This window comes from Aythya marila, assembly GCF_965140915.1.
Source record: "Aythya marila genome assembly, chromosome: Z".
Taxonomy (NCBI): Eukaryota; Metazoa; Chordata; class Aves; order Anseriformes; family Anatidae; genus Aythya; species Aythya marila.
Genome location: NC_139080.1, coordinates 54,587,912 through 54,601,741, shown reverse-complemented (window position 1 = coordinate 54,601,741; position 13,830 = coordinate 54,587,912). Strand labels below are relative to the sequence as shown.

The 13,830-nt window shown below is 38.6% G+C and overlaps 1 protein-coding gene across 4 annotated transcripts in view; it reads right to left on the bottom strand.

Annotated features, from left to right (window-relative positions):
* The window catches only part of GAK (cyclin G associated kinase), a 72,848-nt gene that overhangs the window by 17,363 nt on the left and 41,655 nt on the right, over positions 1-13,830 (bottom strand). For 3 of the 4 annotated variants that reach the window (XM_082784216.1, XM_082784218.1, XM_082784219.1), the window contains exons 16-22: positions 12,724-12,918; positions 11,483-11,600; positions 7,501-7,580; positions 7,010-7,203; positions 4,989-5,147; positions 3,670-4,131; positions 1,617-1,787 (exon numbers count right to left, since the gene is read on the bottom strand). In XM_082784216.1, coding sequence (XP_082640342.1) covers positions 1,617-1,787; positions 3,670-4,131; positions 4,989-5,147; positions 7,010-7,203; positions 7,501-7,580; positions 11,483-11,600; positions 12,724-12,918 — 1,379 coding nt within the window. The remainder of the gene's footprint in view (positions 1-1,616; positions 1,788-3,669; positions 4,132-4,988; positions 5,148-7,009; positions 7,204-7,500; positions 7,581-11,482; positions 11,601-12,723; positions 12,919-13,830) is intronic. The other variant, XM_082784217.1, reaches the window with a different exon arrangement.

Sequence of the window (13,830 nt, the reverse complement as noted above, 5' to 3'; positions counted from 1 at the left end):
TGACAGACCCAGGCTCTTCTCAGCACTGTCCACTGGAAGGACAGGAGGCAGTGGGCACAAATTGAGAAACTTGTAAAGAACTGCAGTGCAAGAGAAGGACCTATGTTGGAGCAGTTCATGAAGGCCTGTATCCCATAGGAAGGACCCCATGTGGGTGAACAGCCTGAGGAAGAAGGAGCTATAGAGGGAACAGACCACAGTCCCTATTCCCCATCCCCATGTGCCAGAGTGGGGAGAAGGATGCTCAAGAGTTGGGAATGAAGGAATGACATCAAGGGAAGTGGGGTGGTGGGAATGTTTCTTTCAATAGTTTCTCACTATCCTACTTTTTTTTTTTTTTAATTAACAATACATTAAATTAATCATTCCCAAGTTACTGTTTTGCCTATGACAGTAATTGCTACATGACCTTTGTCTTTATACTTCAACCCATGAGATTTTTCATCTTTTCTCCTACTGTCCCCCTGAGAAGAGGGAGCAAAAGCACCATTCTGGGTATCTGGTAATCAGCCAAGGTTGACTCACAGTCTCAGGGCACTTTCTTGTAAATGAAGGGAAATAAATCCTAGACAGTGAAGAAATTTTAGAAGTCACTGCCCTCTGAGAACGGACAGTAAGATGTTTTCAAAGTACAGCCATTGGTAGACATACAGGGGTCAAGTTTTCTGTTATTTGAAATACTGAGTTTCAATATCAAATTCTAACCATGTACACCCCCTTCGCAAATGCTGCCATCCTTCCAAGAATACCTGTCCAGGTCTGTAATGTTTTGGTTTGCATGATGTTCCCACGCTCTTGCTTTTAATAGTGATGGATAAAAAGTTAGCTCTACAAATTCGACTTTTGTGAATTTAACTATTGGCTAACACCACAAACAGCAAGACCACGTATACGCCCCTTTTCTCTGAAAATCAAATTTAAAAAGCAACACATTTGGCTCTGCCACTTTGGTTTTGTAAAAGTGTGTTTCTTTAAAGAATGAGCATGCTTAGAAGATCCATTTAGTAACACTTAAGATGTAACATGCTGAAGATGGAGACAAGGGAAGACCCAACATATTACAAAACTTTGTTTAATGGTAAATAGATTTTAGAATAAACACACGAGGAATAGGTTCACCAAGAACACTCAGAAATCAAATGAAGCAAATAGGATTAGAGTATTACATAATGTATTCCGTAAGTATATTATCAGGTCAAGAAGGTCCAAGCTAGCCTCCGATTGCATTTTAAGATCTTGCTGTACTTTAATTTCCTTGAACCACTCACTCCTTTTCACAGGTTTTCAGAAAAACTAATAAGTGAATACACTCAAAATAGTATTGTCATCTAGTCAGAATGTTTGCAAGTGTTTGTGTACCATCATTTTTAAGAGCTCTTGGAGGAAAATTCAGCTCTTGAAAGGTTAGCAATGCTGGAAATAAATATTAGAATCACATTATATAGGAAATCCTTGCAACTTGGTACATGCGTATCTGTGTCCCCAGAACAGGGAGTTAATTAAAACAGTCACAACAAGTGGACCTATTAAGACACTAATCCACCCCGGCTAAGGCAAAAGAAAAAATACACAAAGCAGCAGAAACTGTTGAGAAACAACACCAGAAGTGCACTTACCGAAATTCAAGAAATCTGAACTGGAAGAAGTCAGAAATGTATTACTTGTAGAAAGAAACGTATTAGGAGTAGATGTTGAATTTGAATTAAGCATGTCTCTGAAGAGGTCTGCACTAGGTAGGGAACGATTCTCAAAACTTGATGACGTTGTGAACAGGCCAAAAGGATCAGCTAAAAAAGAAGCAGAAAATAAAATTATGACAAGTTTTAGAAAACAAAACTTTACTACTCCAGGGACAAGGACAAAAGCAGAGTTTATGTTGGCAAATTAAGCAGCTCTGAATTTTTGTAGCAAACAGTCACCATTCTGTCTTTGCCTCTAGACACTGGTACTTTCATGTTGGTATAGAAAGTTTCTCAGCCATACACTGTTAAAACAGCTATGTCCTCAAACACAAATCCTTAGCAAAGCTGCATATATTCAATCATATTGTTACTTTCCTCCATGCAAGACATACCTTAATTTTGAGTGATCAGTTGCATATAAACCAAAAAAATCACATTTGTTAAAAAGTGATCTATAATGCCAGGCCTCTAAAGAATTTAAACAAACTAGACTATTAAACTACTGAAAAAATCAAGAAAAGCATTCATACTACTGCTTTGACTTGAAGGCATTGTTGACTCCAGGGTAGAAAGTGCGTCAACTCAAGAATAAAAGCCAAAAGGAAGCAAGACTTTCAACAGGTCCTTAGTGATTATAGTGAGGCAAAAACTAATTGGAAGAGTATTTATATACAGCATGGGATAACACGTGACAGTTGCGTGAATCATGGCTTTAGATCTTCCTGTTACTGCTGCCCTCTAGGGTCAAAATCCTTTGGAGCCCAGGGACTCCTGCCAGATTCACTCAGAAGCTGAAAAGAAATAATCTTCCCATGGTGCCCTAATGCATCCTGAGGTGCTGATCACATTTCTCATGTCTCAACAACAGTTCAAAAAGCAAATGTTGAGTTCACATGTACAAACTATCTTATTGCAGCACAGCACATGCACAAAACCTCAGCTACAAGTTTGATGTGCAGGGGGAAACTCAAGTGGCTTCATCTGCTCACTTCTGTAATACTATTCAAACGTAGAATGATATATATAAATTACCACTGCTCACATTTTTGAAGATGATATAAAAAAGCTTCTTTCGTAGACTTCTGCCTATGTTTAAACTGGTAAATTAAGTGATTTGTTATTGACCATAGTAACACAGTTCAAGAGTGAATTACTTCAGAAGAAATTTTTGAAGTCACCTAAAAGCCCTAAAAACACATTTTACCTTTGCGCAAATAAACTAAAGCTTGTAATAGTTACCCTGATTGACTAATATTCCTAAAACTCTTACTGCACATTCAGACAAAGCATTACTATTATCAAAATTTAGTCACATAACAGTGATAACAATGCACTGGAAAGATCTCTACATTAAAACATTGTTTTAAATGCAAACCAGATAGAGTTAACATGCTCCTTCCAGACATAAAACTTGCCATCATCATCAGTAAAAGCAGCAACAGCTTTTAGCAGCAGCATTATCACACTGTTTTCAACAGTAATCTACAGGATTTCCAGTTGCCTATCAGTCTTATCTGATTAGCACTCAAAAAATAACCACGACCTTTTGACCTACACAGCACAGCTATACACTACATCTAGTGTAATTGCTCTACATAAAGTGAATGTATGCACTTACTACAATTCTCAGCCTGAGCAAGAGCAGCTATTTACATACATGATCTAGATCCTTTTCTAGATCCATAACACCTGCATTGGAAAGTTATGGATTCTTTAAAAATGGTGAATTTGCTTTCAACTCAAAACCTGACACTTTTCTGTTTACTTGGTTTGGAGCTAATAGGATATTGATAACATAAAAGGCACGGGTAGTGTGCATTAATTTGTCTGTTTCATGCATTAAAAATACCTTTCTATTCAGATTCTTGCCATAGACCAACATGTCTTCAGTGTACATATCAAACATGTTAGCTATGTTCCAACCACAACAGAGGCAACAGTTTTTACCTGGTGCCAGCTGAAGAGTACTGAGATTAACTTTACATACCTGATGCTGAAGTCATCTCCTGAGAAGCATCTGAACACTGAGACTGCTTGCTGTAAAAGAAAGATGTTCCTTGTCCAAGAAGATCTCCAGTGGGCTCTTCTGCGACCTGTGATGTGCTACCCACAAACAGATCGTTCAACAAATCTGCATTACTTGTTGAAGAGCTTGGTTCTGAGATAGGTTGTTCTTGTGAAATATCAGAGTTCAATCCCAGTAAATCTACACTCTCTTCAGTGAGAGGTTTTTGTGATGAGGCAGATGGAGCTTCAAAATTGGCTTCAAAAGGCAACTCTCCTTCCTGAGTACCAGAATCTCTCTCATCAACAATTACCACCTTTTCTTCACTTGGAAATGTGGGGAATTCCTCATCTGAAGGATCACTCTCTTCTCTCTCATCAGATAGTTGAACATTATCATTTTTGGATGAATTATCGTCTGGTCCACTTTCTGGACATTTTCCTTCTTAAAAAGAAACAAGAGATAACAGCAAAAGATTAACAGAATTCTGCCAAAAATGTCAGGCTTATTGATTTCATGTGGTTTCTGCAATCCCTAACAAACTGTTGGGTACCACCTCCTTGAACAGGGCAGCAAAGGGGCATCTCACATTCTACTAGTTCAAATTAGACAATTAACAGAGGAGTTCTCCAGCTACAAAGCATTAGAACAAGAAAACTATAATGCGTGCTCATAAAAATGACAAACAACTCTGCAATACTTGCTACTCTAAAAGAGAAGGTACTACACATGCTTTCAAAATGGCACTGACTTAGACAATCTCAACTCAGGACATCATACCACTTATGTCTTAGAAAATTATTCAGTAACTGTTGCTCCACTCTACAACAACATTTAATGGCAGCATAATCAGTTACTGCTATGTTTGCCAACAGAGTGGAGCTCAGAAATAGGACTTACACATGCACTATAAAGTTACATTTTCTCAGTCCGTACATGTTGGTCTGGACACCACTGACTGGTCTATGTTTCTCCTGTTCCTCAGCCAGGCCTAAGCGGGGTTGTCAGAATATAACTACTCCCTTGAAGATGTTTAAGTTTAAAATTGTTAAATGCTGAACTACACTTTTCATTATAAGTTATGAGCAATAAAAAAAAAACAAACATTAGTATTTAACCAAATGAAGTTGAATTAACACTTTCTAACATGTTAACATGCAGAGTTCACCCTTTAAATAGCTTTTGCTCATGGCCTGGCAACACGGTGAATTTCACTGAATAAGGGGGGTATAAGAAACAACTATAGTGCTCATTGAAAAGTACACAAGAAAACAGAAATAGTTACTTCAGAGAAAAAATACCTTTCCAATCCAGAGAATGAAAGAAATTATTTGCATCAGTACCACTACTATGTGAGGATTCTGTCTCAGTTGGGGCGCTTTCTGAAGACTGCTCCAGTTGGGATGCTTCTGCTTCATATTGTGCCGTTGAACCTGGCTGTCTAGGCAGCTCTGGTTTCCCTAAAAGAAGATAGATTTATAATTTATAAGCCAGAACCCTTAGAGAGAAGCTTCTAAGTCTCAATCCTGGTCACAGCAGCTGGTACTTGACTGCTATAGTAAGACACCTGTCCTGAAGTATTATTCCACAAAGGCAAAATCTCCCAGGTTTGAAGCTGTCATTACTAAGCCTGCCTCAACTGCAAAGGCTCGTAAGACCCTATTTTAAACTGCATCATTAATGTATCAGACTCACAGCAAAACACTCAAGTATCCTATTTACATTTTTTAAAAATACTTGTGCTCAACAGCTCACTTGTACCACCTATCCCCTAAAACAGGCAGGAGCTATGAACAGCATCTGCAATAGCTTATATAAGGAACAGGATATCAAAAAAGAGCAAGTGCAGATATAGAAAAAAAGAGTATAATGCTAGAGAGTAATATGGAATTGTTAACAAGCATCTCAAAGATGTTAAGTAATGCACTGTGTTGCTATCAACTTCTCCTTATAATGCTTATTTGACTGAGATCAGACTTTAAATGACTCTTGTATTAAAAAACTGATTTGGACTTAATTACCTACAGTAATACCATCTCCCCCCCCCCCCCAAAAAAAAAAAAAAAAAAAAAGGATTTCCTCAAGACAAGACAAGAATCTCCTATGTCAATGAGTGTTCATCCACTGCTTGAAAAGAATGGGATGAATGCTTGGGAGAAAGTTATTTGTCTAAATCCAAACATCAAGTCTGGTAGAGCACTTTCTCCCTTCCTCCCACAAACTCAGTTGTAACAGATGTTGAAAAAATAGTTTCTGTATGTTTCAGAAAACATACATGAAACACCATGCTTAACGTAATATTGTAAATTCAATCTTAATAGGGCAAGCTTTATAAAGAAAGTTCATAATACAGAAGAAAGCAAACACTCTTCCCTTCTATGAATAAGAAAAAGAAAGTGACTTGAAATGCAAGTTTATAAATCGAAAGGTCAAATGTAATTCTCATTCTCATTAACAAAACATCTTAACTTGAGTGAGCTGAGAGCAGTGTTTAACCATAGTTTATATTGATAGTAAAAGTCTTAAGTTAAACAAAAAATGACCTAAATCGTGGTATGAGCAGAACATATTCTGCAGCAATATAGGACAGCAGCAACTAATATCTATCAAGAGACATGGAATTAGAACATACAGTATTAAAAGTAGAGAGTAAAATCTCATGTATGGTATACCAAAATGACAAGCTTTTTATAGGGAAAGCGTGGTCAAGGCTTGAAAGCCTTAATGAAAGTGTCAAAACTGTAATTACTGATTCCAGAAGAAGATACTGAACAACATTAAATGGAATTAATACAGACATTTACAGATGAAGCACACATGCAATGTTTAAAGAGTTAAATATCTGATGGATGACATGAGGAACTACTGACAAATTGAACATCAGTTACTAAATTAATTGGTTATATATACGATGAAAACATTGATGACATTTTTAGGTAGGACTATTTACAAGAAAAGCTGAAATAATTAAATTATAATGATGCCAATTTAGTCAAAGATAGTTCTTTCAAGACATTTTGTCTACAAATCCTGACTGTCAACATTCCATTTGCTAAAATCCCTGCAAATAGCATATTCATAACTTTAAAACAAGCAAGTGTAACAGCAGTGGATGTCAGATAAGGATAATTATAATCCTTATATAATTGGAGGATAATTTATACTCCTTCATACAATGCAAATTTTTTGAAATTATATTTATAAAAAAAACCTTTAAATTTTTTCTTCACTAAAAGGAATATCAGAAACTAATCAGAATACATCCTCAACTGCTAGGTTATTAGAAACTTCATCAGGTTCTCTAGTTCAAGAGGTTCATTACCGAATTTTGACAAAATCTCTTGTTGTTCCTCTCGGGTAGAGAAAAGAATCTTGGGATTCAGTCCCTTTATATTCATGTTATCCCATGGTGGCTGCTCACAGCTAGGTCTGTCTCTGGGCTCCACCTCCACTTCCAGATTGACTTGAAATAAATCAGGATACTTCTCTTGAATGTCGCAGGCATCCAGATCATACCTGCAAAAGTGTATGCAAGTAAATTCTTAAGACTATGTGCTAACAGGATTAAATTATAGTAGCTCATGCCAGGACTTCAAGGCACTAAAGTATGTAAAAGGCTTAAAGTATGCTGTACTTGTTTACATTTTTCATAGATCTTCAACAGGTAGTACTTAGGTAAGGAAAATATTTATTGTATTTATTCTATTTATTGAAAAATTATTGAAGAAAGCCTTTCCTCAGCTGTTAGTTTGGCAAGTTAAACAGTTTGAAAGAAAATTCCTTCATATTCCTTACAAAAAGGTGTCAACATACTTAGCAAATTTCACTGTGGTGGCATTTCGGGGCACAAAACCTGTGTGGAACTGAATCTGAAACATCTTCATAGAAGCCATCTGTTGGAAACAAGAAACACAGGGAAACTGCATAAATATGCATAAAAAGTGTGTGCCGTCTTCTGCCTTTAATATAAAGCAAAGTATTTTCAGTATTGAAGCATTCATTTTTCCACCTTGCATACTTCACCTAGAACGTTTTAAATGCAGACTGTGACAGAATGTAGACAGATATAGCATTCATTAACAGAAAGAAAGAAAAAGCCCTTGGACCAGATACTACTCTCAGTACTAGCCTCAGATTATTGAAGTCTGTCAAATATTTCCAGACCCTGTTGTAAAGGCTTAAATGTCATGACCTTTGTTACACTTTTCAGCATAATATATTCAGAAAAAAACTCATCATGCAATGCACTAATCTAGAAATAGGAACCCATCATAGGAGTCCATTCAGTACAGCTGTAAAAGTAACATATCGAAGGCTGTTTTTCCAAACATATTACAACCATTCAACTTACCCCCACTGTTTCTTCCACTTACAGAAAAGATACTTCGCCCCTGCTTGGTCAGCAAACAAGAATCAAGAAAACGCTACCATAAAAGATCCATGTAGCTCCTCATCTTACACAAATCCAAAATACAGCAAACTGATAAACCCACACTATATTTGCTCCCTGGCTTTAATTACAGCACATGTAGAATATTCATGCCTGTCCTTATAATGCAAGTGATACAAACACAGTCTAATAAGACAACTCTGACAGCTTTTCCTATAATCATAGAACGGCTCAGGTTGGAAGGGATATTAGAGATCATGTTGCAACCCCTATGCTGTGGGTGGGGATGCCACCAACTGGATCAGGCTGCCCAGGGCCTCATCCAACCTGACCTTGGACACCTCCAGGGATGGGGCATCCACAGCTTCTCTGGGCAGCCTGTGCCAGGGCCTCACCACTCTCAGAATAAAGAATTACTTTCCTAAGACTTAATCTAAATATACCCTCCTTTAGTTTAGTTCTGCCTGGTCCTGTGACTATCTGCCCAAGTAAAAAGTTGCTCTCCCTCTTTTTTGTAAAACCCCTTTAAGTACTGAAAGGCCACAAGGAGGTGTCCCAGAGCCTTTTCTCTTTTCTTCTCCAGCCTGAACAGCCCTAACTCCCTCAGCCCATCTTCAAAGGAGAGGTGCTTCAGCCCTCTGATCATCCTTGTGGCCCTCCTCTAGACCCACTCTAGCAGGTCCATGTCCTTCTTGTGCTGGAGGTCCCAGACCTGGATGCAGCACTCCAGGTGGGGCCTCATGAGGGCAGAGCAGAGGAGTACAATCACCTCCCTTGTCAGCCTCCTGTCCATTCCTCCGATGATGCAGCCGAGGATGCAGTTGGCCTTCTGGGCTGCAAGTGCACACTGCTGGCTCACGGTGAGCTTTTCACCCACCAGAACCCTCAAGTCCTTCTCCACAGGTCTGCTCTCAGTGAGTTTTTCTCAAAGGCATGATTTTTCCTTGGTGAAGCCATGCTGGCTGTCTTAGATCACCTCCTTGTCCTGCACATGCCTTGACATTGCTTCCAGGAGGATCTGTTCCATGATCTTACCAGGCACAGAAGTCACTGTCTTGCCAGGCTCAAAGGTCTGTAGTTCCCCCAGGTGCTCTTGTTAAAAATAGGAGTGGCGTTTCCCTTTTTCCAGTCACCCAGGACTTCACCTGACTGCCAGGACTTCCCAAATACAATGGAGAGAGGCTTAGCAGCTCCATCAGGGTCCTTTGGGACCCTGGGGTGCATGGCATCGGGCCCCACAGACCTGCTGTGCCTGTCCAGTTTCATCAGGGGGGTCTCCAACCTGCTCTTCGCTTACAGGGGGAGGGACTTTGCTCCCCCAGCCTCTATCTACAAGGTTCAGGGAATCAAGAGACATGGGAAGGCTTACTGTCAGTAAAGACTGAGGGAAAACTTCCCAAGTACCTCAGCCTTCTCCATGTCCGTGGTTACCAGCTCTCCCTTCTCATCCATCAGAGTAAGCCCTCCTTGGTCTTTCTTTTCTGGCCGATGTGTCCGAATGCTGCATTACGAAGTCTGTAAGCTTTGTATAACCCAGTTCTAGTGCACAACCTCTTTAAATACATCTTAATACATGTACAGCTCTGATGTGCTTGAGTTATCTTGTAAAATTCCTTCTGCTAAACACTTTGTGGATTACAAAAAGATATAAAAATCAGCTTTGCCTGAAATTCCCTTTTTATACTCACACTCGGTATCCATGTTTTCCAGCATCTTCCACATTTTCCCATTGTTATGTGCATCTGATTTCAAGATTTCCCTACTAACACCTCTTACAGCCAAAACTTTATTTACACTTTGCTAGTGTCACAGGCATGAAGTTACAAATCCTGACAGATGAGAACCATGATGACACAACGATGCAAAAGTTCTTCCCAGTAGGTGGACCACTTGACACTTACCTGAGCAGGTATCTCACTCCCCATGTTAAATTTCACTTCAAAAGTTCTGCCCACCACTGATTGTTAGGAACTTTTGGTCAAGGCAGCTTAGTGACACACACCAGGAAAGGAATTAAGAGGCAGTTTCTCTCATCCATCCAGCCCTATCCTGAACTACGTATGAAAACCTGAAACACTATCAGATAAGTTTTAATCCCTCGTTATGCAAGACATTTCCTAGAAGATAAACTAAATCCTCTCTCAAATCAACTGTAAACAAGTGGAAGACATTCACAACACACAGCTCTAAGCACTCAACAGCAAAATTGAAATGCAATGGCTGATCTTAGTAGAGTTCTGCAGAGAGCTTCAGGGAGCATTTTACAGCATGTAGAACTACGAAGACAATGAATATTGTTCCATTAAAACACCAAACCAGTATCATTACATACACTGTTGATATACCATGTGTTACAGCAGACAGACGAGAAAATTCTAATCTCTCTCGGTTAATGGTTAAATACCAGAGAAACCAGGCATTAACCTTACAATCAGTGAAACTGACACTGAGATTGCACAAGGAGAACACATTACCTTTGGCCAAATATTTCTCAGTCTTGCATCTCTGCAACATACAATTTCATACTCAACTTTCTATGCAAAGTAAAAAATGTAGGGAGAACATCTACTTCAGTAATAGCAGAAATGTACGAGTATGTATTTTTGCTGCAAATGTCTGGAATCTGCAGTACTGTCTGAAGAACCTCTGGATCAATTTTCGCAATACTGTAAGTTATCTAAACTTTGCTGTGTCATCCCATCTTTTACATAGACCTCCAGGTTTATTTACATAGACCTCTGGGTTTAATTTGGTCACACCACAAGAGGGGGACCCAAAATTCATTTATAGGAATTTGGAGTCAGACTTGGCAAACTTGTGATTCTAGTACATGAGGGTTTGCTTTTTTTTTTTTTTTTTTTGAAATAAAAATGAAATATGCATTCTCTCTGGGAGAAAAAAAAAAAGACCAGTCATAAAATTAGCTACAACACTCAAACTTGCTTAGAAACAAGGTACAACACCACATGCATTTTTTTTATTATTTTATTTGAGACTGTTTAGTGCAGTCAGTCCCTGGAATACCACTTTTGCACTAAGTGGCATTTTTCTGTTCATTTTGGTTTACTTATACTGAACTAAGAAGTTTTGGCCTATTGTGCAACTTAATAGATGAGACCAAATAAACTGAAAAGTTGTATTTGTGTGGAGAGCCTTTAGCTAGTTACTATCACTATAGGAGTAATTTCCAGAAATGCTTACCAAAGCATCTCCATGTAGAGCATGAAGAAAATGGACACTTACCAGGCCTGAAGGAACTGGATTCCCAAGTGCATGAACACAAACATTTATTTGAACACAGAACACTAAATAAACTCACGTACTTAATGAGATTCCAAATACAATTACAATAGAAACTATACCTAGAAGGAAGCCATTCATGCAGGTTGTTAAATTTATTATTACCTTAGCTTGCAGTCGGCCTCCTAGTGTTGAGCGGGCATGATAGATCACAATGAGAACATCTCCTTGTACTGTTATACCTAGTGGAATTACAGCTTTCCCATCTTCAATTTTGAATTCCCTGAAGAAAAAGCATATCCACATTTGCACTATATTTTTCTGAAGCTGGATTATTTCCTTATGCTTAGTTTTCTTTCCCCAAGCCCTTCAATATTAACCCATGAAATACCACCGTAAATTCTTAACTACGAATGAAGGAATGCACTCTAAGTGATTAAAACTTAAAAACTGCTCGTCACTTGCTTTGTCAAAAGCAAGTAGTTGACAAGCAGCAGTTGCCCAAAACAGAGCTACAAATACATTTAGACTCATAACTCTCAAATCAAATATATGAGAAATATGCTTCTTAGGAACTGCTGTAAAAATGCAAGAGCACAATTAGAACAGTGGCCAACAGACTGGGAATTATGAAAGCTATTCCAAAGAAAGGTGAAAAGAAACTGTAGCTACACTGTTACACAATACTGGTAACCAATAAGTTAGGATCCCCACTGAGATACAGTAGTCCAAAAAAAAAAAAAAAAAAGGAAGATATTTTAACACTCCGTAGCTGTTTCTTTTGCTCCCTCTCCAAGTTCATAACAAATTTTTACTGGGCTTGGGTTTTTAAGAAAGCTGGAAGGACTTGGGCATTCTTACCTTACCTCCATTTGTGACTGACTGCCAGATAGCATTGCTAGTATGATTTATAGCTGCAACATTGCATTACATCAGCAGGCACCAGAGTTACCCTGGATATACCAGAATTAAGCTCTTTCCTTACAGCTATGGCAGCTGGTGGATGCTTACTGCACAACTGCATCACAAAGTTCAGTCTTAGTGGTGTTGGTACACCACCCCAACTACATGTGCAGCAGAGATCAGTCTTCCTAGTTTCATGCTGTTCCATGTGGTATAGAGAAGGTCTTGTTCAACTTTGTTTCCCAAAGCCCACAGTGTAATATGCCACTCCACTGTGATCCACGCTTTCTGTGCAGACACCTTCAAACTCTTTTTTAACCACTTTGTCTCTTCCCCATGATTTACCTTTCAGGATCAACTAAAATAGGATAGAGGAGCTTTTCCACGTATTTAAGCTGCTCTCTGCTCAACCAGCCCCAAAATCATATTTTCTCCTCATAGTAAAGACTTCTTATTTAAGTTAAAGGAAAACTTAACGTGCAGTTTTCATAACCTATACTTACTTCATTTTGTCATATTCCTGGGAGGTAGTAGCTACTCTTTCATCCCCAACATATACTTCACAAAAAGGCCTGCAGCCGTTACGCTGCTTACTGAAAAGAGGAACTGGAGTCATGATGATTGATCTAATAAGGATTGGCTTGCTGTGAGGAATAATTGGTTCTTCAGCCATCATGTCACACATGTATTCAATATATCTGTTAAATACAAAAGGTTAGATCAGAGAACGAAATCATAAGAACAGGGGCACACAAGTTACTTTTGTTAATACCCAGCCACCCAGCAATAACACGTGGTAATAGAACTGGAAACATGTAAAAGCACTTCCTGAAAACAGATTTTTCAATTTGATAGAATTTGACAAAAGGAGAACAAAATAGAAATGTGAGGAAATACTTATGATACTTAACTGGTCTTTCTAAGGACAGCAACACAATTTCTGCAGGAAAATCTAATAGCTCCACCACAGCAGAAAAATATGCTGTTCAGACAATTGAATACAGCACCACATATGAAATCATCTGTGCCTTTGTTTCACCTTACAGACAATGCTAGCCTCTGCCTCAGGTCTATAGCTTTACATTTACTCACTTGTAAAACAAGCTAGCCGCTCTTCCCAAAGGCCTCAGCTACAACACCCCACTAAGAGAACTGTCCACTGATATTTTACACAAAATGGAATAAAGTTACAGCAGTTCTGAAGCTAGTAACTCAAAGCCTCCTAACAGCACTTTACACATCAGGCTACCTTTATGTTTATCCTCTTTGATGACCTACCCTGTACAGGACCCATTAAATATACCTAGAATAAATTTGTACAACTTCATAATTTGTCAGTTACTCTTCACTAATCTTTACTTCTCACCTTTCTAAATTTAATCTTTTTTTTTTTTTTTTTTTTGTAGGAAAAACATTTAATACCACAGTCACTTGCTCTGGAGACTTTATTGTTACAAGATTGTACTGGGTCTGGCTGGAACGTTAACTTTCCCAGCAGCAGCCCATACAGTGCTGCTGTATGGGCTCACACTCAGCAATAAAAGGTGGAAACAGGAAGAAGAGGGGAGGGGTGGGCTCTCGTGTTGAAAACGTCGGTCCTCCTCTCGAAC